The following is a 26,270-nucleotide window of genomic DNA, read 5'->3' as shown; positions in this document are numbered from 1 at the left end:
CTAGTTCGTACACTGTGTTACACAGTGTCGCCTGTGTACATTGCTGGAAAGCACCCTTATTCGCAAATTCTGTTCTTACAGAAAAGTTGAAAATTTATTGGCTATCGTATGGCTATTAACCAATAAACTTACAACTTTCTATTAGAGCGAGTATTTGCGTATACGTTTCTCTTGCGAATGAATTCAAGAATCGAGCCCCAGAGAGGTCGCGATCAGGCGCAAGCGCGAGTTGCGCTACCGCATAGATATATGGCGCGCCGTAAGAGAGCGCGTCAGTAGCAGTAGAGGGGAGCCGCCGCTGGAGCGCCGCAGTTTTCGCGCGGGGCGGGTGTTGTCGTTGTCGCGTCGTAACTTTCGCGCGACCAAGAGAGAAAAGTTGGAATTATTGCGGGGGGGAGGAAGCTCGTCGTGCACGGAGGATCGCGCGAAAATGCCGCCGAAGAAGCGAGAGAAGGATCTCGACGGGCAGAAGGGACCTCGTATGGATCAAATCCAGGCCGACCACGAACTCTTTCTGCAGGCCTTCGAAAGTAAGGGAAAAAATATACATCGCGCGGGTCTTTATCTCCTTGCCGCCTATCAGCGGCGCGCGTCGCTCGTCGCTCGTCCGCGATAAGCGGCTTCGGTCCACCCCCGCATCGATATCCTCCCCCTCCCCTCTTTCCCCCGGACGACTCTGCCGCGCGGAAGGCGCGCGACGCCCCCGTCGACCTCGGGCCCTCCGCAACCGCTGTTATCGTTGTCGCCGTCATCGACATCGTCGTCGTCGTCGTCTTTGTCTTCATCTTCATCTTCATCTTCATCATCGTCGTTGTCTCGCTAATGTGAACCTAACCTAACCTAACCCCATCCGTCGCGAGTCAACTGAGGCGCTAATCGTAGCGCGCGTCGGTTCTCTCTCTCTCTCTCTCTCTCCCTCCCTCTCCTTTTCTCTTTCTCTCTCTCTCTCTCTCTCTCTTTCTCTTTCTCCGCGGCCTCCGTTACTTCGGAAACCGCGCGGACACCTGTCATCGTACCTCGTTTGCTCATTTTGCAGATCGAATCACGCGTACGCTATGAGCGGGAGAGAAATACTCGTACGCCCCGTTGGATGCATACAAGTATTTATCTTCTGTTCTTTTAAAAAAGTGCTCGTTATACAAGAAATATACGTAAGGAAAAAAAAAAGATGGAACTTTTTATAAAATTTAATTAAAAGCAAATAAAATTTAAACTGCACCATGTGAATTGAATATTTTGTTATATTATTGAGAAACAAATTTGATGAATAAAGATGCATCCACGCTTTTAGTTTTTTTTTAGATTAAATGCATTTGAGTAAGCACTTTTTGTTTTCTTCGAGTATTCGTGAGAAATCCCAGAGGTATTATAACTTTACAAGAATTTTAAAAAAACTAAGATTGGGATCAGAGGAGTTTAGCCTGCTTGTGTCGTAACAATCAGGGTGCAGGCATCTCAAATAACTTTGAGTCAAACCCATTCATCATCTCCCATTTTGATACCTCGAGAAGGATCGTCTCTCGTTCCGCTCGCGCTGCCTTTAAAGCCTAGTTGATGGTTTTTAAAGTCGAGAAAATAGATCAATGTTGAGGCCCTCTAGGAGTTTTATCCTATACTAACATGGACATGAATAAAATTTATTATCAATGGCCAGTATTCATAGTCGAATTTTATTTCAAGATCGCCTCAAATAATGTCTTAAGATACTAATACGGCTCTGTGATTGATTGATGGACTGTACTTAAGATGATCTTAAATATAAGATTCGACTATAATACTGACCAATGAAAACAAATATGAAGGCACACATAAAAAAACTTAAACGATAAACGAATCAGCCAATCACAATCAAGAACTTAGACAACAAAATAAATATACTATGACATAACAAGCAGTAGCAAATTTAAATTATAAATTTCTTTATTGCTTAAGTTTTTTGTGTCCTGGCCTTAAAACAATTAATCTGCAATCAAACAATCTTAATTTTTGTATATTAAGAAAGTAGATATTAATTCAATGTAAATAAATTTTATACTTTAATTATATATCTTATTTTTATATTTATAATTATAATTGTTAGTTATATGATATAAGTTGATTTTTTTATTTATTATTTGAATCATTTTGTTAAAATCTAAAAATCCATATAATAAATTAAAGAAAATAGCTTTTTAACTTACAAGTAATGTATTTAACTCATTCTGTGCATATGGAATACCACAAATTGGCATAAAAATTATCAGAGAAGAATTAGGAGGACCAACAAATATTATTCACTTGGAATACTTTCTGCTATAATATTATATAAATTTACATACCACTTACACACCACACGTAACTTTACATATTTGTGTATTATTTTAACTTATTCTAAGATTTAACATGTTTCAATTGTGACTTCAATATTTTATTTTTTCAGAACCAACGCAGATTTACCGATTCCTCCGCACAAGAAATCAAATTTCAGTGAGTAGATAATATCTTCTTTCTGCCTTTACAATTTCCTTCCTAGTTTATAATTTTAATTTGCGTTGCCCTCAAAGCGTTAATTATATTTTATTTGTTTTTGTTATATATGTATAATTTTGAAAATATAGTGTATCAAAAGTTTTTAATATAATTGCAAGAAAATAAATTACGACATTTACAAGCATTTGATAAAGGTAAGTTGTGTTTCTTTGTTTTAATTGAAAAAAATGTCTATCGTAATTTTCATATGCTTTTCAAAGTTTTTAATATGAAGTTTCTGTAGCATGGTAGGTATAAAAGTTAAATATAAGTTATATTGTAAAAATTTGAATTATTTTGAGGCTATGGTAAGCTATCTTTCCTGGACTATGTGGACGCCCATTAAAATTTAATATTTCTTTTTAGCCAATATTTCTGTATAGAAACTTAACATATATGCGACAACGTATGTCCAGAAGTCACAAATCACGACGAGGTTTTAAAGTGGATACCATTTTGGATAAATTAATAGCAAAAAAGAAGCACGAACAGAATCTCGGTGTCCGCGGATACATGACTCTTACGTTCTTAGGATTTTACGACAAAAGAGGTATGATTATATAATTGTTTTTTTCTTGGGTATATCTGATAAGTTCTGATAATATTTGTTGAGACGTTTTTTATGTAACAATGATGTACTTCTTAAAAGGTTGTGATAATATTGTAGCTCAAGTATCGCAGGACCCTGTCAAAGTAGAAACATTGTTATTGAAAATCTGCCACAAGAAAAGAAAAGACGTTAGCTCGCCTATCATGCAAGTAAGTTTGTGTGGTATGGTCTGTCGAGTTTAAAATTTATAGTGCACAAGGTGCTAGTCTTATGCTAGTTCTAAGGCAAAAGATTGGTTTAGAGCCATTAGACCGATTAAGAGATTTTGTTTAGGTGTCAGTTGGTACGAGCGAGGTCCCGATCAATCCTTCCGAGAGTCAGCCTCCGCCAAAAGCACCCACAATTTCCATACCCAATGAATCTTTCAGCTTAAATAATGGTCATATAGCGAAGACTTATATGCTTTTGCTCAGGGTTTACTGCATGTCTAACAATGGCTGCCTTATAACTAACTGTGATTTAGAAGGTAAGTAAGTACAATTGCCAAAACTACAATACAAGATATATTACAAATTATATTTTCTTGCAGAACCAGCTCAAAAACGTCGTAAATCAACCACGGGCACATTAAAGATTAATGGCGAAGAAGTGAAACAGTACGGCTCGGAGCTTACCGTGTATGACAAGCACAATCGATGCCTGTTGACTGACGGCGAGTATGAATTAGGTTTGCAGGAAATGCAGACCAATGTTAGGTCTAGCCCTAAGAAGCACAGCTCATGGGAAACTGTGGCCGACATCAAAGACTGCGAACCGTTCGACATGTTTAGACAAGGACCGACGTTAAAATTCCGGCTTAGTTGGACGATGGAACCAAGCAACGGTCTGGTGGATAGACCAATACCGATACCTCCGATACCGAACGGTGACAATAAAGAGAATCGATCGGCCAATGGTCAGTTCTAGATATTATGCGTACAAAATTACTCTGATATAAGCAAAAGTGCCGCTTTTAAACGCTTATCATTATCTTTTCAGCTGGTTTTGAACGTTCTTCCGTAAATCACAATAATAATAGCACAAATAATAATAATAACGCAACACTGCCAACGCCTAGTCCGCTAACGCCCTCGTCGAGAATGAGCATCTCCAACGAGAAAGTGGACGCTAACGCTAACGGAACACAGCAAATAGTCTATCAATTTTTGTACAATAATAACAGCCGGCAACAGACAGAGGCCTGCGAAGACCTACACTGCCCCTGGTGCTCGTTGGACTGTGGCAAACTGTACTCGCTTTTAAAGCATTTGAAGTTGTGTCATTCGCGATTCACATTCACATACGTGGTAAGCACACATTTACATCATATATGAATACTACATTTAATTTGTGTACTTTTCATACAGTTTACACATGCACACACACACATCAACATTAATGAAAATCATACAGTATGTTTTTGGGTATTTTGGGGAAATTATTTTTAACTTATTAATAAGTATAATTGTACACACACACACACACATGTGCAACATTTAAATAACTTCTATGAAATTTTTTATGGATGTATATATATATATATATATATATAATATATAATACATTAATAAAAAATTTTATAGAAATGTTGCTTAAATGTATGAATTATATATATAATATAAAACTCATATATTAATAATATGTCTGAAAGAGATTTTATAGTACAGTTTCTATTGATACTATTGACATATTATGATAATCATGTGTTTGGGGAGAAGCAAACAATTAATTTGATTAAATAAAATAAAGAATTAAAATATATATCCTCTGTGATACTAATTGATGGCAAATGTTTTTGTTTTCTTAGCCAATTCCACAAGGTGCCCGAATTGACGTAGCAATAAATGAATGCTATGATGGTTCGTATGCAGGTAGTCCTCATGAATTAATTTCACAACCATCTAGTATATCTTTTTCAAGGACAGGACCAACAAGACGTACTAGTGTGACGAATATTCTGGTTTGCCGTCCGAAGAGAACAAAGCCAAGCCTGTCTGAGTTTCTTGAACTCGACGAGAATGAGTTTGAAAGTCAGAGGCCTTACATCACCGGCCACAACAGGTAATGTGTTACGACACGAGCAATTATAATAGTTCAAATAATGTTTTGCATTTACATAACAAATTGGACATACACCTTTTAGACTGTATCATCATACTGTGACCTGTCTGCCTATATATCCCAAAGAGATGGATATCGATTCCGAGGGTGAGAACGACCCTAAGTGGCTGCAAACAAAGACAATGATGATGATCGATGACTTTACGGACGTGAACGAGGGCGAGAAGGAACTGATGAAAATGTGGAATCTACATGTGATGAAGTATGGATATGTGGGAGACTGCCAGATACCACTAGCTTGCCAAATGTTCTTAGAGAATAAGGGAAAGGAGTTGCTCATGAAGAACCTCTATCGCAACTTTGTATTGCACATGTGCAGCCTGTTTGATTTCGGGCTAATTAGCCCGGTGATATTGTATCAGACCATACAGAAATTGCAAGAAATCATGAAGGAAGGTGGTGAGGATGGGGACGTGCGTAAGGTTCTGCAGAAATCACACGAGGCGCAGGTGGAGCATTGGAGGGTTACAGGTGCACAATCGATGCATGACGCGTCTAAAACAAACAGTATAACGGCCAGTGCTAAGATTAATTTCAATGACGGTTCCTCGAGCTCGTCGAACGCCAGACGAAAAATGACATCGGCCTCTATGCCACTGGGTTCGCCCAACTCGCAGAACGTTAAGAACACGATGCACAACAATATGCACAATGTCAGTACGTAAGCGCAAAAAGTAATATACGTAAGCGAATAAATGACACGTGCTGTTGCCATCGTCGTCGAGGAGCTAGATTGTCATTCACAATAGTTCGATGCACAGAATTCCATTGTCGGTACGAATCCCGCCTTTTCACTGTTCTTCGGCGATGCCGAATCTTCTCCGACGAAGCATCATAAGCAAAATTATGCCCAATGGTGTGTCCAATTAGAAGAGATACAAGCTATCGAGCAGGCGGTTGAATGATTTATCGGCAAAAAGTACAAATTCTGTAGTGCAAGTGACAAAAGCAGCAGCGCAACGCGATTCTGCTGCGCCGGCATTATCGATGCAAGCTGGCGAGAACGCGTATATCATCAAGTACCACCAGAATTGATACTGGACACGATACTGGCGACAAACAATAACGTCGCCACATCCGCTAGTTCCAGAAACCGTCCCCGAACGGAGGTAGCTTCCAGTAGCTACTGATCAGTAGTAGTAAGATCGATTTCGCGCGTTTTTAATGCAAATTGCATCTTCTTTTTTGTACAGTATTTGTTGTAGTAATATAAATGATTATGCAATTGACATTTATTAAACTGGATAATTATTGTTTTTGCTGTTAGATCGAGATTTGAGATTTAATTTAAAGCTTATAAATTGATTATTATGAAATGAAAAGAAAGATAACAGGGAGAAGGATATCTGGCGAACAATTTTATCTTGCTCGCTTCTGTGTCGATGATTCTGATCGTGAACAATAAAGCACGATGTTTGCAAGCATGCAAATTTTATCATATTCATTTCTTTTTTATTTCTAGTCAGTGGCGTTTTATTAATTCAACTTTTTAAAACTTCTATTAACGTAACATTTCAGACAAATTTTGATATAGCTACATAATTGATTTGTGAAACAGCGATCCAGCAACAGCTATTTCAAAAGCACAGAACTTTATTTTATCATGTGCACTCTTGTATTATAACAGAAAAACAGAGAACAAACGATCTCAGGATTAAAAAATTAATTTTTAGATGTGACTTTGGCACGAATAAGCATAAAAAATTTTTTTCTAGTTCTACGTTCTGCTTGCGAGATAACTCAAGATTACGGAATGTCTTTTTACATCCGATAGATTATTCTTTTATATAGCAAAATTTGTACTTTACAAGCGGATTGATCTAGCCGAACTTTATGAACTTTTTTCGTCCTGAATTTAATCATTTTCAGTATACGCTGAGTGATGAAAAATGCTACGATATAACCGGTTACAATTTCTGAGATTTCAAGTGTATGTATGTGTGTGTTGTGTGTTTGTGTGTGTGTGCGTGCGTGCGCGCGCGTGCGTGCGTGTGTGTGCATACACAGATACACGTAAATGAAAACTCTGTGAGGCTGTAAATTATACATTACATTTTGTACATCGAGACGGATCGGTAGAGTGAAAGTGCCTTTTACCAAACCAAGCGCAGGCCTGCATTCGCAGAACGACGGTCGACAATAATAAATATTGAATATTATTATTCATCATTATTTCTAAAATTTGTATAATTATATATAATCGATTTCAATTAATGAAATTTATCACTTGCACGATCATTCTTTGACGATCGTCGTTCTTTCGTGAGCGATTCAGACCTCTAGTATATCATATTAGAAATGTTATGAATTTGCGTGTAACATGTACAAGTTCTACTGCCGTGGTCGTTCGAAGAAGCGTTTACATTCCTTATGCATACTGTCTTTACATTATAGATAGTCTAATGAAATTTTTAATCTTAGAACGTGTCGCCGGAGTATTTAAGTTCAATGGAATTATCGTTCTCTTCGAGCGACTTCCAATTCACTGTCCATTAATATTATTCATGGTAGGTTGTAAATAGGAAATTAAATGCGAAAATAAATATGTGGACGTGAGAAATATATATTATACAGCTATCATGTTTTTATCACAATCCGAGTATTTTTACTTTTCCTTTTATTAATCCTTAGAGTATTGTTTCTTGTCCATTACATGAAATAATGATCTGGAGATTAAATTCCGCTTTACAATAAGTGTAGTGGCTTTTTTTAGTTTTTTGCTTGTAAATTCTGAGCTGTGAAATTAACTTGCTTTAACCTTTACACTTAATAATCTAGCCAGCTCCATTTAAAGTTTAGAGATTAAGGTAGATACAGAAATGCGCCTTTTGCCAGAAAAACATTAGTTTAGAAATTCGAGTAAAAGACTTGCTACATCTACTGTAAACCGGGTCTAAAAGGAAAAAATTGATTTCTATATTTTTCTAGCTTAAGCCGAATCCCGTTTAAAAAATACTGAAGTTTTATTATTTAATTAATTCATATATGTATTGAGACTAATATTTATAAAAAAATGTCCTTGTTTTAAATCATTATTTCGTACTTTTACATTAATTGTGATATTTTATTAAGTGTGTGTGTCTACAGAGATCTTGACTTCTTAATGTGGCAACTTTTTGTAATATTTTTTAACATAAATATGATAATTATGATAATACGTGTTATCGTATTATATTATTCGTGTACCTAATTAAAAAAACTATTCGCTATGCATACATAACGGGTCTCGTATTGTTTTGTATCTTCATTAAAACTAAATGTTTAACTCTATCGTATTTAAAGTAATGTGGAAAATCTATATTTATATAATCTGCAGACCAATTTATTTTGTATTTTTCAACGCAACGTAAAAATTCTTCATACATTGGAGCAGTGGTGTCCAAGTCGGTGATAGTAAAGACATATCTTTTCTCGAGAGCTATGTAAATGATTTTTTTCTTTTTTGTGTACAAAAGTTTTGTCAATGTGCGGACAAATCCATCCGTAATTTTGTCGTCATAGATCACTACGTATCCAAGAAAGAATACGATTATCATTTCTTATCATTATTTTATACTTGTTAAAATATTGAACTATTAAGTTTACCATCCGCGGCCAATACAACATCTGCGCTTTGTAATTTTTCCTCCAACGTTTTCGACCATTCCAATTTGAGAAAATTCACTTCCTCGATGTGATAACTGGATCTAATATAGGTACGATTCCTCAAAAAATTCCGTTCGATTAGTTTCAATATGCCACCAACGTTGATGTCTGGAATATTTGGACAAGTAAGATTGAAATTTTCAACAGAGCTTCTCGAATATTTGTATTACCGGTGCAAATGACCTCTTTAGCTAAGTAACTCGCTACGATGCTGGTCAGACCAACACCAGATCCTAGTTCTAGAATTATTTTATTTCTAAACAGGTCTGGATGTGACAGGATGTAGTCTGCTAACAAGAGAGCAGCTCTCCACACTTGCAAACCGACTAAATTGAGTTCCGTAGATAGGCTATGTTCTGCAAAGACAATTTATTAAATATGTTTACTCACGAAAATTCACGAAAATTAATTCTGTACCTATAACAATTACTCCTTCTCTGTCTCGATCTATATCCACATCATCATCGCTGTCATAATTTAGTGTCTGAGTTGTAGATTGTGCTTCAATCATGTAAGATGGACATTTAAAAGCAAATTTAGTTACCGCATCTGAAATCAATTATTGTATGTTAAGGCACGCATTATGTGTTATTTTCATCACCTAAATATTCGATAAGCATTAAACTTACTGCCACTGCCAAGTTTCTCTGAGATATGATTATTTTCTGTATATATCTCTGACGTTACCTTATGCATCGCCGCCTTAACAGATAAAAGGATATTAACAAATATCTCTTTTTAAATTGTGTTTAATACATTACATAATTATTACCCAGATAAAAAAATGTTAGCAATATACCAACAAATTCTATCATCACTATAGAGTAGATTCCTGTCTATTCTTGTACATCATTTAAGCTTAATTTATTAAATTTTTTTTTACTTATTTATTTAATTTTAATAATATTACATTTTATTAAAGAAACAGTAGATTGTACTCGGCTGTTGCTATATTTCTGATATGATATATAATACACATTTGCATACATGCTCTTGACAAACTTGTCTATCTGGATAATTATTCATATGACAAATTATTAATATAGATTAATCTCAATAATAACAATCTTATTAATAATCGATAATATTAAATTTACATAACACATACAAGACATAATGACATTAGCTTGTTATTTCACTTATACATACTAATCCGTTTTCAATGTGTGTTTTTCAATGTGTTTTTATGTGTGTGTACACATACACATTAATAATAAAGAGTATCGGTAAAGCACGTAATGTCTCGAATCAAACATTGAAGATTAACGCGCGTAAATAAATTGGGAATCGACTTTGTGGCATGACACTGGCCACGCGCGCTTCGCGACTACATTTATTTCGGGAATTTGTGTCTTAACATGTCAATTACATAATCTATAATCTTATGCCATCATGTACTCTATATTATTACTATATTGAGTAATATACATTGACTCTTCAAAGATTAAATCATGTCGAGTTTAAAAAAAGCTTTCTATTTTACAATAATTTTACGATTGCAATGACAATTCTATTATTTTGAGAAATGCAAAAAATATATGCATTTTATGATAGTAATAAAAAATGTTCATATAAAAATTAACGTTTGAAAATTATTCATTGTTTTCATGCATTAATGATTTTATTGTTAAATACCCAGGAAAAAATGTTTCATATAAAAACACATATGTATAAATATATATAAAATATGTCTATACATGTTTATACTAGTTTCCTTTCTTTTGTAAAATTTCTGTTTGATATAAAAAAATAATAGTCATACTGAAAAAACAGAAACTAATTTAAAAAATAATTTTCGCATTGTTTCTTTTAAAAAAACTAAGTGTAAAAAATTGTCCATATTTAGGATGTGTTCGAGGAGACGTTATTAGCGCTATCAGCATTAGTTTATCCTTGTTCTACTTTTAATGAGTAATGAAGATGGACTGATGCTGGTAGCGCTAACAGCATCTTCCCGAACGCACCCATAATCATGTTCTGGAAAATATATGATTATATGTGGACAATTTTTCACATTTAGCTTTTTTAAAAGCAATGCAAAAATTATTTTTTAAATTAGTTTCTGTCTTTTCAAAATAACTATTATTTTTTTATATCAAACAGAAATTTTACAAAAGAAAGAAAACTAGTATAAACATATATAGACATATTTTATATATATTTATAGTATATGTTTTTATATAAAACATTTTTTCCCAGGTATGCATTATCTAGATTTTGTTTAAAAAAAATTGAATTTTTTTTCATATACTTAATCTAAGAGTAGCTAAGAATCTGACTGGTAATTTTTATACGTCAGAAATGATAAAATTAAACTCATAGTAATTTTCTTTACTAATTGAAAATCTATACCTATTTTTTCTTACCTCATTAAAAAATATTAAGTCTAAAATTTCTATAATCTACAAATCTACATAATTTTGATTACTAATAAATTGTAGAATAACATACAATAATGAATAACATACAATATATACATAGTTATAGTAATAGTGACTTTTAATTGAAATATAAAAAACATTCCAGATAATTGTTATTTATGTTAAAAACATTAAGTAATCATTTGTGTTTTAAGAACATGCAATGTTTGAGTTTTTCAATCTAAGTTCTTGAATATAAATAAAATATTATAAATCATGATAAAATATAAAAAGTTAATAGTAATCACTTTTGATCTATTAAAAGTAGCCTTGTTGTTACACCTTGGATCGTGTTTTACGTGGACAATCGTCGCGCCGTTTCTTCGACGTGATCTTCGTACAAGTCTTCCTCGCAGCAGTGTTTATCATTTTTGTCATTACATCACCGTCAAATTGCGATTGAGTTTTTAGTTTTATTGAACCTAGATCCAAGACATTTAAATTTAATCCGCCAGTCTCTGTAACATCTACAAATTTTGCAAACTTTACGACCGTGGTCTTTTTCTCTCGTCTCTTCTACGTTCGACCACATCATTAAATCACCAGTATCGCTGTCCTGCACGGCACTACACGGTAGGCCATTGCAACGCCACAAGTGGCCTGTTCTTTTTAGCTACACTGGTGCACTGGTGCAACAAGTTAAAGTGAGACAAATATATTTTTTCTCATTTTAACTTATTGCACCAGTGCAGCTAAAAAGAACAGGTCTATGATTATGTGTGCTTTCCAGCAAGACGCAGTAGAGGTTTGTTTTTTATTCCTGCACTGCTGCACTAGCAATAAGTAAGAATGAGAAAAATATATTTGTCTTATTATAACTTATTGCACCAGTGCAGCAGTGCAGGAATAAAAAACAAACCTTAGGCCTGTTCTTTATCGTTGCACTACTGAACTGGTGCAACAAGTTAGAATAAGACAAATATATTTTTTCTCATTCTAACTTATTGCACCAGTACAGCAGTGCAGCTACCAAGAACAAACCTAGTGTAACACAGTGTCCATTAGTGTGAGAAAGAACGTATCAGTGTGTCTCACTCATACTAGTGGACACTGTGTTACACTGTGGCTGTTTCAAAATTGCTATCAGGGCAGCTATTATGTATCTATTCGGAAACGTTTCCGCTCGGAATAATTCCGTTTTTCGTCATTTTCTTATTATGGACTTCAGTACTGAAAATCTATAGTGTATGTACGTAACAGACACTATAAATTTTCAGTATTGACAGCAATTTTGAAACACTGCCTGTGTCTTGCTGGAAAGCACACTTTGACAACCGAATGCCAGATGATAACGTCATTTCTTAATAAAAAAAGAACGAAGTCCGTATACGAAAAAAAACCCACGTGGTTTTTACAAGATTATCGATTTGTCGAGTACAAAGTGTTCAAGTAATATTCAAACATTGATTAAGCATTGTTGATGATTAATAAAAAAAAAGTATACAAAATCATAACTTTTCGTCCCGCTGAAATATCAGTCAGGATTCGAGTAATAAAGTTTTGCGCTAATCATCGAACGGTAACTCGCGATTGATTTCGATCGCATTAGAGGAACACGCGTTTCCGGTCAATCCGGGGCCTGTCCAAATATCCCGAATTCGTCGGACAGGCTGTGCTTACGCGCATGCCGCTTCGCAAGCTTATATCATCGAGATCTCGATACCAGAAAAGTATTAGAGCAGTGTAGTTAGAGCTTAGCGCGCGCGGTCGGCAACTCTCTATCGGCAGCGCGACAGTGGGTAATTCCTGGCGCACGATGACTGGACGATGACGACGACGACGACGACGACGATGCGCGGCCGCGGATCGGGGGAGTCAGCCAATCAACGATCCCCACGATGAGGACGATGCCACGCGTATGAAGCCGCGAGCCAACGCAAACCTATAGCTCCATATAGTTCGCCGACGCAGCGTCGCGTCCGTTCATTCATCGTACGGACGGTGTGTCTTCCCGGACTGTGGGCTGATTCTCTCTCGTCCTCATCCCGTCGACGTCCATCTCATTCCAGTGAGGTAGACCGCCCTTCGACGCGCAGGGAGAGAGACAGACAGAGAGAGAGAGAAAGAAACAGATTACAGAGAAAGAACTAAAGAAGGAAGCAAGGTATTCGAGACTCGATCGTCAGGATGAGATCCTTCGGAGTCTGTTTGGCGGCATTCTGCCTGATCGTGACCTCCCTCGCCAAGGTTGAAACCGAGGATGGGGTTCTCGTGGTTACCAAGGACAACTTTGACAACGTCATCCAGGACAACGACTACGTGCTCCTTGAGTTCTGTGAGTATATACTTCAGAGTCCGTGTTTGTTGTATCTGTTGCTCCTCCCGAGGCAAGCTGCTACGTCTTCCTCATGCCTACACTCTCTGTATCCCTTGGGTCGGTTGCTCGCGAACGATCCGAGGACGAGAAGAGAGAGAGAGAGAGAGAGAGAGATCGCGGAAGGACGGATCTAAAGAGAGAGATTTACCTCGGATCCGCCGTGATCTCTCTCGCGACGCTCCCACCGACGCTCGCTCCTCGCCGGTTCCTCCGCCAGATGCGAGTCCCGATACACGTCATCACTCGAGCATCCTCGAGGAGGAGGAACGATATGGCTCGGGGTGACCCCGGTATTTCGCCAGCGTTGCATTTATACTTTTTTCGATGAAATATCGTCAGATTTTTTTTCACGACTCTTCCTCTGTTCCCTCCTCTAACGCTTCTACGTCCACGGAGTAATAATGAGAGCATCTACTGTACTATACTCCCGACAGTGTGAGAGAGTCGACCACGCGGGAAGAAAGGTGCAAAAAACGCCCCGAGAAAATTTGGACGACAATCGTCTTGAAAAACGTTCATCTATATATCTAGTCATTGGAGTTTATTTTACTCGCCCTTCAGTTGCGAGTATCGCGACTTTTCCAAACCGTGTGACCAATATTTCCCCCCCCCCCCCTTTTATCTTTCCGTATATACCTCTTCTTTTCGTACGTTCGTCTCGCTTGAGTGCGGAAAGTACAAGAGAAGTGCAGCTGCCAAGATAAGACGGCTCTCGCTTCTTGGCTTTTTTTTACCGTTATGTCTGTCATGCAAAATTGCTTGGCGATTATGAGACCGAACGTAGCATTATATTATGATGATGATGAGAAGGATTGTCGATAACCGATATACCATCTATAAATGATAAACGAATTGTGCCGTACACAGATTAAAAAACAGAATTAATCACGTTTTTTCATCGCAGAATCAGAATTCAATACGTCGATTATCAAATCGCTATCTACCTCTGTCTATCTCTTGACGCTTAAGCAACCATATGGTATCCCAATAATTTGATATTAACGAGTAACTTTTTAAATGCCTTTTAATATTATTTAATTTTCGAAACACCGTATAAAGCTGCATTACATTTCTCAAGTATTTTTTAATTTTTTATTTTATCAAACGTTTAGTTCTTTGGGATCCATGGATGTCTCACCAGATTTCATTTCCTGAAAGTTTTGATGCTTTAGTAGATCTAACTGTATTATCGTTTACAAGAAAATTAAAGTAAGTTCAAAGAATTAAAATGTTTAATGTTGAAAAATTTAATTGTGGAAAGATAGAGGATTATGTTTCATAAAAGACGATCACGTTTTTCATTAATGTCCATTTTTGTTAATGTAAATTAATTTTAATCTCAATTACTTTTTATCTTTCCTTAGTTTGAAGGAATAGAGGAGGATAAAGATTAAGCTTCATATTGGGATAGAAATGGACATAAGGGCAAATGCTGGCAAATACTTTCAAGCTGGTATGGTGATAAGCTATATTTGTACACTATGTATTATAGATGCCCCATGGTGCGGACACTGCAAAGCACTGGCGCCGGAGTACGCTAAAGCGGCAAAGAAATTAGAAGAAGCCAACTCGCCAATCAAATTGGCCAAGATAGATGCGACGGTCGAGACCTCACTCACCGAAAAGCATTTAGTGAGAGGATATCCCACTCTGAAATTTTACCGCAAAGGTACCCAGATCGAGTATACCGGTGGTCGTCAGGCTGACGAGATTGTCAACTGGCTGCTCAAAAAGACTGGTCCGCCTGCCAAAGACTTGTCTACAGTTGAAGAAGCTAAGACATTTATCGACGCGCATAAAGTCGCCATTGTTGGATTCTTTAAGGTATGACCAATATTCTCCTTTTTGCGCTTCTCATCCCGTATCGGTAATTCTCATTACCTTTGTATTATCTTTTTATTAACACTGACATGGGGGGATTTGTTGTAATAACCAGGAGTAATCTCAGTTGCAACAGCTTGGTTACGTCATCTATTTATATACATATGTAACGACTTTATTAGGATGCCGAAAGTGATGCTGCCAAGGTGTTCTTGGAAGTTGGTAGCACAGTGGATGATTATGTGTTTGGTATTACAAGCGCTGATGAGGTGTTGAACGAATATGGAATTGAAGATGGAAAGATTGTGCTATTCAAGAAGGTGCGTCTTTATATTGATGCATTATACAGCATTAGCATTAGAACAATCACAGATTAATTAATTTCTGCTTTTTAGAACTGTGATTTAAAATTATCTAATTAATCTCCACTCTTTATAGTTTGATGAAGGTAAAGTTGTCTTTGATGGAGAGCTTACGACTGCAGCTGTACAAAACTTTATTTCCGTATATTCGTTGCCTTTGGTTGTTGAGTTCAATCAGGACACAGCACAGAAGATCTTTAGTGGAGATATCAAGAGCCACTTGTTGGTTTTCCTCAGTAAAGAAGCTGGTCACTTTGAGAAATATGTCGACGGAATTCAGGAGCCAGCAAAGAAATTCCGTGGCGAGGTATACAAATTTAGGCATCTTTATTTATTTTGCTATCATTTTAAAAAGGAATCAAGAGACACGGTAGTGGCTCGCGCCAAGTGAACGCGTAGCGCGAGACCGACTGTGTTCTTTACTCGATATAACTTTTTAATATATGCGCAGATCTTATTTGTGACAATCGACACAGATGAGGCTGATCACGAACGTATTCTGGAATTCTTCGGTTTGAAGAAAGATGAAGTACCCGCTATGCGGCTTATCAAACTCGAACAAGATATGGCTAAGTACAAGCCCGATAATCCAGAGATAACCGCTGAAAATGTCTTGGAATTTGTCACTGCTTTTGTGGAGGGCAAATTGAAACGACACCTGCTTACGCAAGATTTACCAGAGGATTGGGACAAGAATTCAGTTAAGGTTCTCGTCGGCACAAACTTCCATGAAATTGCCTTTGATAAGCAAAAGGATGTTCTAGTTGAATTCTACGCACCTTGGTGCGGCCATTGTCAGCAGCTGGCGCCTATTTATGAAAAAGTACGTTTTTTTTCCGTTAAAAGTAATCTCTTGTAACGACATGAATCGATAATGTAGTTTTATCAACTGAGTTGACTTGTATTGATTTCAGCTTGGCGACAAATATAAAGACAATGACAAGTTGGTCATTGCAAAGATGGATGCCACTGCTAACGAGTTGGAGGATGTAAAGATAACTAGCTTCCCCACAATTACACTTTACAAGAGAGAAACAAATGAGGTACAAATTTTTCTAAAACAAATCTAACTCCATTATTATATTTATAAATGTTAAAATATGCGCTTACTTAAATCATTTTTTGTTTTAGGCTGTGGAATTTAAAGGCGAAAGAACGCTCGAAGATCTTTCCCGATTTGTCGAAAGTGGTGGAACACATGGTCAAGGTCCAGAAGAGGTACGTTATTTATTTTTAATTGTATAATATTTTTTAATTAAAAAAGAAATAGTACAAACACTTTGGTCTAAATGGCATTAAATTGTAATAATATTGTCTAGAACTTTGTGAGACATCAATTTTCTTTATCTTATAACTATATTACATTATTTGCTTCCTAGGCTCAGGAAGAAGATGAGGACGATGACGTGCCAAGGAAGGACGAGTTGTAAACGCACATAATCATTATTATAAGAAGTAAAATCAACATTGACTCGTCTATTGTATTTCCTGCATCCAGTCAATGAACTCCACAATTTCCCGTTTTATAAAAGATATTTCATTTCTCTTATAAAGATAAAAAGAAAACTCGATGGTGCATCCCCATATTAATTTGTTATTTTAGGAATTAAGTTTAGAAATTTTAGGAGTTAAATGTTGCAGTGTACAATTTGTAATTAAGAATTTGCGTTCGCGGTTTTCCATAGGATCATTGTCATTGTTAATATCTGCTCAAATGATACTTTCATGATACGTAGAATCATTTTATTACGTTTGTAATGCAATGCAAATTATGTAAACAGAACATTATAAAGATCTATGATGTACTTGAGACATTTAATACGCGATAACATAAATATTGAAATTATGAATCTGGATTTTTACATGATTATGCTAGTTGCGTTATGCAACCTAATGTGACTTTTTGTCCTTTGAAAACCGCAACGTTTGTCGTTCATAATTTCGCACTTTTATTGTTCCACATCGCATGCGGAACAGGAAAGTAAATTATTAATCTAAGATCGTCCTGAAATCACTTTTTATTTTTATAAAAAGTTCTTATTTTATTAACACAGATGTCTGAATGATTCGTTGCTCGTTACGATGCACAAGTGGAAGCAAGTCTTCGAGCGTCCTGTGAGAGCTAGTGGTTTATACATATTTCCAATTTACAGCATTTAAAACTGTCACAACGGGTGATGGTTTTAGATATACATAGTTAGGATAAGCAGCCGTTTCAATGTTCTTCTAGTTTTAATTGACTGAAACTATAGGAAATTAGAGATGAAGCACATATTGTGAAAAAAGAAGTAAATTTTATATGTGTATATATACATATATGAATTCTTTATTATACATATATATGTATATACATATTCTTAATATATGAAGATTATATATATTCTATTTTGGTTTATGTCTATTTTTTATTACCATTATTATATATACATAAATGTACGTTGTATACTATATACTGTATATATAAATATAAATTTTAACATTTTTTTCTACACATGTAAGTTATCAAGCTCGCATGTTTATAGCTTGTGTTCGACAGTTAATTACAATATATAGATATATTTACACAAGTGAACGAAAATGATGGATGGTTACATAACCGTTACATTTCACTCGAGCAAACAGGTATTTATGGTTCCCTGAGGCAATAACTACGTTACTCGTGTACAATAATTATTAACGCTTTGAGTGGCATAAACAAATAATTTTCCCTGTCCCATTAATTTCTCTATTTGCAATAATATTTTAAAAAAATTTCTTTTACTAGGCTCGCAGACGTACGGGAGTTATGGATCGTACGTTGAACTTGTCCAATTTGTACGAATTGTTATACAACACTTTGCTAATCACGGAAGAAGTGAAAGAAATATTAAAAAAAGACTGTAACGAAGCGACATTTGTTTTAAAGCCGTGGCAGATGAAAACCATCGTTGAAAAACAATTCGACGAAAGCACCTGTAATTGCCAAAAAGTAACCGATTTATTTATATACTTTTACTTATAATTTATATTCTTCCTGTGTGCATATAAATGGACGTTGTGCATATAAATTTGATTTATTTACTATTAATTAATAGAATGAGAACGAAGCAAAGGAAATCGCAGCAGGGATAAGCAGAGCAATCATTCTGGCGCAAGAGTTGCGAGAAAAACTGAAGCTTAATGTAGCGTCGAAAAAAAAATCCTTGACAGATACAATTGAAAATATTTATTTATCTAATCCTGCATCAACTTGCAATCGCAAGAGAGTATCGAAGAGCAATAATACAACGCAAAAAGTGAATGTAGCAAAAAGCGGCCCTGACTGTAAAAGCTCGAATGCGCTTCAAAACAACAAAGTAACTTCCGTTCCGACAAGAAAGTCTGTCGGCGATACAAAACAGAGTAATTTAATCAATAAGATACAATCAAAGTCATCTGCAAAAGTTACGGAGAAATTTAAAAAAGGAAAAAATTTTATACTGGAAAATAAATTAAATGTCAGGAAGATAAGCTCAGCGAATAAATTACAAATTCGTGATACAAATTCTAATGATACCCAACAAAATGTAATGCAACAAATGATACAATGAAATAATTTTTTAGTTGAAAAATTTTGAATTTAATTTTACTTTATTGTGTACGTTTTTATTTCAGTCAAGGAAGTCTTTATCGGTTGAAGCATCAGCTGCTGAATTAAGCAATTTGATACACAAAATGGTACGACAGTCTACCGAGAATGCTTTAATTTCTTTTCCCGAGAATGCTAATAACGATTGTCCATTACACGGAAATAATGCGTGTCAATCCGTTCAAGAACAGATTGTAGCGATAGATGTAGTAGAAGCGCTTCAGCATTTTAATGTGCCAAATGAAATTGTGAAGGTACTGAGTACTTATCACGCATTTTTAAAAACTAATGTAGACTTGAGTCATACTAAAGAGAACAAATATAAAAAATCGATCGATAATTTTCTGAAAGAATTTGAAGAGATGGTAAGTAACATAATGGAGAAACGTGCTTTAAAAGTGTACAAGATCGGCTTTTTATAATTATTTTACCTTTATTGTTATTGCAGAATATAATTATGCAAGATTATTTATTAGAAGAACCTCACTTACTTAATAAGGCAGCAAAGTCGATAACGGCATTTAGTAGTATTTTTAATGATGATTTAGATACAGTACAATCTAATGACACGAAGATTGTTTCCACTGAATTAAGAGCCTCTTTTGAACAATGTGGCATTAAGAATAAAATAGAACCAGTTAAAAAAAATTTATCCTATAATGTTTCTTTGGCAACGGGATGGGTGTCGAACGGCATTTGGAATATTTCCTGTATGGAGCATTTTAAAAGTAAACTCACATTTTATAAATTTACATTTTAAATGTACTTATTCTTTTGTTCGTTTCAATTTATCTGAATTTTATTATAGATTTTTCTAAAGTGTACAACATAAGATACTGCAACAAGAAGCAACTTTTATTGTTATACGAAGCTATACAAAAATTACAGCGCACCAAATATTTTAATACATTGATTGAAATTGTTTTACGCGATGTGATACCCACCGTCAAATCTAACATCGAGTCTGCAAGCGCGGAATACGCGCAAACATATAAGACAATATTTGTTCTTTATCAAGGTTTAAATCCTAAAGTGCCGGTTTTAGTGAGGACTGATAACTAAGTCTCACATCATAAGGTATTCTCTGTTACTATAGCAACTACTGTGCTTGTATCGTCTAATTGAAGTCCACTTTCCAAGTGAAACTCTTCAGAAATATATTTTTTGTTGTAATGTGATTTATTGTATTATTGCATTACGGTAATAACAATCCAAATGTTTTGTGCTATTAAGTATTTCTTAATAAGTGTAGAAAATAAAATTTTTTGATATTCAACTGAAAAGTAAACTAAATTTAACTAAAGTTATAACGCAAGTGCATTCTAGATTTGTTCCTTTCCCTACGTACAATTTAAGTTATTTTTATACACATACACACACACACACACGCGCGCTCATACATATACACCCACCATGGAGTACACTTATACAAAGAAGAGAATGCATTTTGGGAAGAGATGTAACTTCTCCGACTCAGATAAAATAGAAGTGGAAATCAAATCGAATCCAGCGCTGATGAATAATTATGTTAGAATGGATCCTGTGACACACGCTACGCAATGCAGTAAAGTCTATGCAGTTCACGAGGTACAAATATCTGTTAAACGATATTTATGAGAAAAATATACAGCAAAGTTATTATAAATAATGTATGTATTTGTTCAGGTGAATACTACTACTGCGACGTATAAGGACAACAAAATGTTTCATTATGAGGGTGGCTGGCCGAAGGATATAAATATGAAAGACTTGGAACAAACAGTTAGATATAGACGCAAGATTGAGAAAGATGAATTATATATTCATACGATGCTTCAACTGCTACCTGTAAATATTATTTCTTTTCTAGGTTTTTTTAAAGCTATTAGAATTACTTTATACACTCTTATACAAAATATTCGTTTTAAGTCGATAGAGCATTGCATTTTGCAAAACAATGCTTGCAACGTTTACGAACACTATTTCGCCGACATGGAGACGATTCCATTGAGACAAAGAGCTTCCTCACGTACGGTGAATGTTTACCGCGATCCTTTAACATTGAAAAGACAAATCACTCATCTATCGTGGTCACCTGACCAAGGTAATCGCTTTGCGGCTAGTTATTGCAACGCCGATTACAAAAATATCTCCAGCGGCAATTACACGTCGTACATCTGGGAAGTAGGTGTGTTGAGTAGGCTAAAATTTATTAAGATTGTTTGTTATATGATGTATTTAGTGAAAAACTATTCTACAGAAAATCCAAATAATCCTTATGTAACGCTAAAACCTTTTTGCCCAATCTTGACGTTGGAATACAATCCTAAGGACAGCAATATTTTAGTGGGTGGTCTGACGACTGGGCAAGTGGCTTGCTGGGATATTAGAAGGGGACCAGAAACGGTGGACACTAGCTCAGTCGAGTTTAGCCACAGAGATCCCTGTGATAAGACTCTATGGATTAATTCTAAGACTGGTACCGAGTTTTTCAGCGCCTCAAAAGATGGACAGGTGCAATCTCGCACGAAATTGTAATTACTGCATCGACAATGAATCTACATTGAAATATACGTCGTTTTTTTTACAGATAAAATGGTGGGATACTAGAAAGATGCTAATTCCAACGGAGACTTTGGTAATAGATTTAGTGAAGCCAGAAAATCAGAACGTGGACAAAGCTACCGGTATCTCGGCTCTTCAGTTCGAACCTTCGATGGGAACGCGTTTTATGTGTGGCTTGGAAAATGGTACAATAAATCTATTGTTGTTGAATAATATTTATATAAATTTATAAGTAATCATCTTTCAAAATTTTGTGATAACATATTGAACAAGAGAGAGATTATACTCCATTAAATTTTAAAGTAAAAAGAATTGAGTATTATGTAGAATTATTTTTCAAAAAATTTGAATGTATTATAAGTTTGTATGGAAGAGACAAGAAATCACAAAAGGAAAAAGAATTTCGAGTTTAATATTATTTCATAAGTTATTTTATAAATCACAGGTAAACGCAGTCGTCAAACACATTACATGAAGTTTATTTTTTAATTTATAATTTGTGTTAGAATTCAAAATAATTTTACTTATAGTTTTATTATAAAAATATAATACTTAATATGAAAAGCATTTGAAAAATACATATAATGCATATAAATACATATAAATAAAATAAATTAGATACATACACATATAAATATTTAAATATATGGTTTATAAAATTTTAAATAGAATTCTATTCTCTCTCTCTCTCTCTCTCTCTCTCTCTCTCTCTCTCTCTCTCTCTTTCTCTCTCTCTCTAGAAAAGAAATAGATTATGTGAAAATAATGAAAATAATTGTTGTCTTTTAGGTGTTGTAATATCAGGTAATCGCAAAGGTAAAACACCCGGTGAAAAAATCGCAACTAGATTTAGAGCTCAGTATGGGCCAGTCATAAGTCTAGAGAGAAACCCAACATTTGTAAAAAACTTTTTAACGGTCGGCGATTGGACCTCGAGAATTTGGTCTGAAGACTGTAGAGAATCTTGTATAGCATGGACACCGTAAGTTTAAACAATAGGATCAGAAATTCGCATACTTTTATTTTTGTATACAATGTCCAAACTTCAGCGGTCATCGAGATTTTTTAACGGGTGGTGCATGGAGTGCTACACGTTATTCCGTGTATTTCCTGATCAAAGTTGACGGCACTTTAGACGTATGGGATTTTCTAATTCAGCAGGACAGCCCAGTTCTCAGTATAAAGGTGTTTGATTAAGCTATCTTTTGTCGATAATAATTTAATAATTAATAATAGATTTTATAATCCTTCTCTCAAAGGTTTGTGACGAAAGCTTGACCTGTTTACGAGCGCACGAACAAGGTCAACTGGCTGCAGTGGCGAATAAAAAGGGTTCAACTTATTTGCTCGAATTTTCGGAAGCTTTGACTATTAATCAAAAAAATGATAAATTACTATTAACTGCGGTAAATATTTGATTAATAAAAAATGTATTTCTTTTTTTATTTTTAGAGAGTGTAAGAAAAAATTATTTCACGTATTTCATATTACTATATCAATTTATATCAAATATAAATATAATTAATAATTAAATTTTTATTCTTATATAAATGAAAAAGAGTTTATTTCATTATTTATTATTTTTTAATTATATAAATTTTTAATATACTTTTAAAAATTTAACAAAGATTTTTGGAGAAAATTACTTTATAACGAGCAAAAGGAATAGATTAGTTTTAATTTATCACAATGTAATATGTATCGTGAATGAAAAGTATATTTATTTATTTACATAAATCGAACACTATTAATTTAGTATAGTACACTAAATTTCTTTAGCTTCTTGATCGTGAAACGCGCCGCGAAAAAGTAATAGAAGCGAAAAATAGGGAACAACGATTAAAAATGAAGACTTTAAAGATGCATGACGAATCAGATCTCACTGATGCTTTCCCGAAATTGGATGAACGGGAAGATTCTAAAGAATTTTCAAGCGGTTTGAGGAACGCACTGATAGTACAATGCGAACAGGAATATGAAAATATTATTAACGTGGTAAGAAGATTTTGCACCACTGGGCAATGTCTAAATTAACTCTACGTGCGCAAATACATTTTCAAACATCGATTATTATTATATAGGAATTAACACGACAGGCAGAAACAGATGCTATTGAATTGAATAACAACGTGATGCTGAACAATGCTATTATAAATTAATTTAACTATTAATAAGTTAACGTAGTTAAATTTAATTATAAATAATTAATATAAGTTATTTTGACCTATCTTAGTTGGATTTTAATGCTACATATTTTAACAAATAAATATTCTAAAAGAAAATAATTTGTATTTTGTTAAAACGGCTAAAGAACCAAATATGTGTTTTGCAATCATGTAAAATAATATTTTTGTTTTGTTAATATTACTATTAGTATTTTATGTCGTTTTTTTCACGCATGTACTTAACAGACATCAGTAAATTTTTTCTCTTTTTCGATTTTTTCTGTAATGTTTTTTCTAGATCTTCCTTGCGTTCGCTTTTGTTATTTTCTCTTCTGTTTTCTGCCCTTTAATTTTAACTCCCCTCTGTTTTCTGCTTTTATTTTCAGGTATTGGTAGCTAGGACTGTAGGAGGTGCTTAAGTTAAGTTACTTATAGCACATCATTCGTTTCCGCATCCTTCCTCACACGATACTTTGCAAGTTTAAGTCAGTTAGCTTGTTGTGCTTTCAAAACAAGGACATTTTCTATATTTTTATTTTCTGATTTTTCATTCGTAGCAGTTAAATAACGAAGTAAGTTCGAATATTTAATCATATTCTATTTTAATGACAAGTCGGAATATAATACATAGCAAAAAATGATAGATTCAAGAAACATTTTTCCTATTTTTTAATTTCATTGTTTTGTTTGAATATACAGTCATTTAAAAATTTAAAACGGATTTTCCAGGATTTATATAGATAAATAAATATATTTTATCATAAAGAAAGTTGAACGAGTAATATATATATATAAAATATGTGTGTGTGTGTGTGTTTATAAAATATTTTAAATAATGTTTTTTAACAATAGTTTTTTGTTAAGTTACTGTAAAATTTAAAAAAATGGAGTTAATTGCTTATTGCATTAAACTCTTCAATATGAGATTTTTATTATAACCTTTAACTGATTTTTTAACTTTTAATGTTACATATCTTGAGTATCGTTACGCTAATCATTGTCACAAATTTTTTTGTTAAAAATTTATCTATATTAAATTTACATATTTAGACCTCACGTATTATAATAATTTTCTGATAATTCGGTGTTTAAACGTAATGATGTAAAATACTTTTTATGGTAACTTTACGGTAACTAAACACTTAATTATAATTTACAAATTAAATATTAAGTCGGGGATTTGACTTAGTAATTAAAAATTATTGTAACTATTTATTTTGTAAACAATATTAACTGAAAATTGAACGATAAAAGTGTCGGATAAGAGAATAGAAAGCTATTAGCGGATATTTCTTGATACCTGATAATAATTTTTGCATAAATTTTAGCATTTCCAGTTTATATGAACTGTGCGCCAAATATTTGCTTGCTTGAAACACATCAGTTCTAATTAAGTAAAGCGGCAATATCATAAATTACAAATTGAATTGACAAGTAACCCAGTAAATAAGGAATATAAATTAAATTTTTAAAACCTTTGTTCCACGTAAATTTTATAAACATTATGACATAAATGTTTTAAATTATTACTTTGTAACTTAATCCTAAACCTAAACCTAAACCTAAACATTACAATTATAGTATAGAAACATTATTTTTAATGTTTTATTCAAATATTTTTCATAATAATTTTTGTATACAGCATTAAGAACTACATATTTGAAATTATACGTTATAAAATATTATTATAATAACATTATATTAATGATATATTGTTTGCTAGGAAATTAATAATATTGATGGTAATGAACATTTTAGGATATCATAAAAAATCGCGCAATTTGCATGAATTGAAAAATTTATGCAAAAATAGTTATTAGGCATCAAGATCCGCAATAACTCTCTCCTCCCACTTTGTGTTGTATAATACATATATGTATAATACATACTAAATCGCGTATTAATTTTCTCCAAAAAATTTTTTTTGTTTAAGAAACTCTTACATGATGAATCCTGAACAGAACCTGCATACGCTTGAGTTTTCATACTTGTCCACTTTGTCGCGGCAGGCCCAAAAGCGGTTAATAGGAACGTATTTGTATCCATTGATTTATAACGCATATCCGAATTTTATGCCTCACAAGCTCATCGATATCGTGCTAGATATCAATTCCATCAGCGTACTGATTCAAATGATACATGATTCCGAGGTGTTCAAGATCAAACTTAAA

General features: G+C 34.2%; 5 protein-coding genes across 15 annotated transcripts; 4 read left to right on the top strand and 1 right to left on the bottom strand.

Moving 5' to 3' along the window:
• The first annotated feature begins 261 nt into the window (after positions 1–261).
• LOC105831809 (polycomb protein suz12-B) lies at positions 262–7,812 on the top strand. 4 transcript variants are annotated; one of them, XM_012672217.3, is made up of 10 exons: positions 262–530; positions 2,420–2,466; positions 2,875–3,058; positions 3,158–3,267; positions 3,392–3,584; positions 3,648–4,013; positions 4,097–4,404; positions 4,905–4,956; positions 5,023–5,158; positions 5,241–7,782. In XM_012672217.3, exons 1-10 carry the CDS (start codon positions 431–433, stop codon positions 5,881–5,883), a joined length of 2,139 nt encoding a protein of 712 aa, XP_012527671.1. In that variant the 5' UTR covers positions 262–430; the 3' UTR covers positions 5,884–7,782. The 4 variants fall into 4 exon arrangements, with proteins under 4 accessions (XP_012527671.1, XP_012527669.1, XP_028050285.1 ...); XM_028194484.1 differs by having other exon boundaries at positions 431–530; positions 3,176–3,267; positions 5,241–5,883; XM_012672215.3 differs by having other exon boundaries at positions 263–530; positions 4,905–5,158; positions 5,241–7,812.
• Positions 7,813–7,922: 110 nt separating this feature from the next.
• LOC105831811 (methyltransferase-like protein 22) lies at positions 7,923–12,160 on the bottom strand. 5 transcript variants are annotated; one of them, XM_028194486.2, is made up of 7 exons: positions 12,143–12,160; positions 11,566–11,750; positions 9,493–9,565; positions 9,281–9,412; positions 9,034–9,219; positions 8,804–8,971; positions 7,923–8,723 (listed from the first exon to the last, which is right to left on the bottom strand). In XM_028194486.2, the coding sequence occupies exons 2-7, from the start codon at positions 11,659–11,661 to the stop codon at positions 8,425–8,427; spliced, it is 954 nt and encodes a 317-aa protein (XP_028050287.1). In that variant the 5' UTR covers positions 11,662–11,750; positions 12,143–12,160; the 3' UTR covers positions 7,923–8,424. The 5 variants fall into 5 exon arrangements, with proteins under 5 accessions (XP_028050287.1, XP_012527675.1, XP_036140519.1 ...); XM_012672221.3 differs by lacking the exon at positions 12,143–12,160 and adding an exon at positions 11,827–11,921; XM_036284626.1 differs by lacking the exon at positions 12,143–12,160 and having other exon boundaries at positions 11,566–11,909.
• Positions 12,161–13,115: 955 nt separating this feature from the next.
• Positions 13,116–18,068, top strand: LOC105831810 (protein disulfide-isomerase). Its single transcript, XM_012672219.3, has 8 exons — positions 13,116–13,558; positions 15,093–15,424; positions 15,604–15,741; positions 15,860–16,090; positions 16,235–16,606; positions 16,698–16,826; positions 16,915–17,001; positions 17,163–18,068. The coding sequence occupies exons 1-8, from the start codon at positions 13,411–13,413 to the stop codon at positions 17,211–17,213; spliced, it is 1,488 nt and encodes a 495-aa protein (XP_012527673.1). The 5' UTR covers positions 13,116–13,410; the 3' UTR covers positions 17,214–18,068.
• Positions 18,069–18,265: 197 nt separating this feature from the next.
• Positions 18,266–20,673, top strand: LOC105831813. Its single transcript, XM_012672229.2, has 6 exons — positions 18,266–18,405; positions 18,548–18,751; positions 18,858–19,328; positions 19,417–19,755; positions 19,839–20,118; positions 20,199–20,673. Exons 1-6 carry the CDS (start codon positions 18,361–18,363, stop codon positions 20,450–20,452), a joined length of 1,593 nt encoding a protein of 530 aa, XP_012527683.1. The 5' UTR covers positions 18,266–18,360; the 3' UTR covers positions 20,453–20,673.
• A 106-nt stretch (positions 20,674–20,779) lies between these two features.
• LOC105831812 (dynein intermediate chain 2, axonemal) lies at positions 20,780–26,196 on the top strand. Of its 4 annotated transcripts, none has more exons than XM_012672227.3 (10): positions 20,780–20,977; positions 21,056–21,217; positions 21,299–21,557; positions 21,717–21,883; positions 21,960–22,119; positions 22,724–22,916; positions 22,984–23,119; positions 23,194–23,340; positions 23,714–23,929; positions 24,016–24,373. In XM_012672227.3, the coding sequence occupies exons 1-10, from the start codon at positions 20,804–20,806 to the stop codon at positions 24,091–24,093; spliced, it is 1,692 nt and encodes a 563-aa protein (XP_012527681.1). In that variant the 5' UTR covers positions 20,780–20,803; the 3' UTR covers positions 24,094–24,373. The 4 variants fall into 4 exon arrangements, with proteins under 4 accessions (XP_012527681.1, XP_012527682.1, XP_012527680.1 ...); XM_012672226.2 differs by lacking the exon at positions 24,016–24,373 and adding an exon at positions 24,486–24,854 and having other exon boundaries at positions 20,804–20,977; positions 21,630–21,883; XM_012672225.3 differs by having other exon boundaries at positions 20,804–20,977; positions 21,630–21,883.
• The last annotated feature ends 74 nt before the right edge of the window (positions 26,197–26,270 follow it).

This window comes from Monomorium pharaonis, chromosome 3 (assembly GCF_013373865.1).
Source record: "Monomorium pharaonis isolate MP-MQ-018 chromosome 3, ASM1337386v2, whole genome shotgun sequence".
Lineage (NCBI taxonomy): Eukaryota > Metazoa > Arthropoda > Insecta > Hymenoptera > Formicidae > Monomorium > Monomorium pharaonis.
Note: the sequence above shows the minus strand (reverse complement) of the source record. Positions and strands in the feature narration are given on the sequence as shown.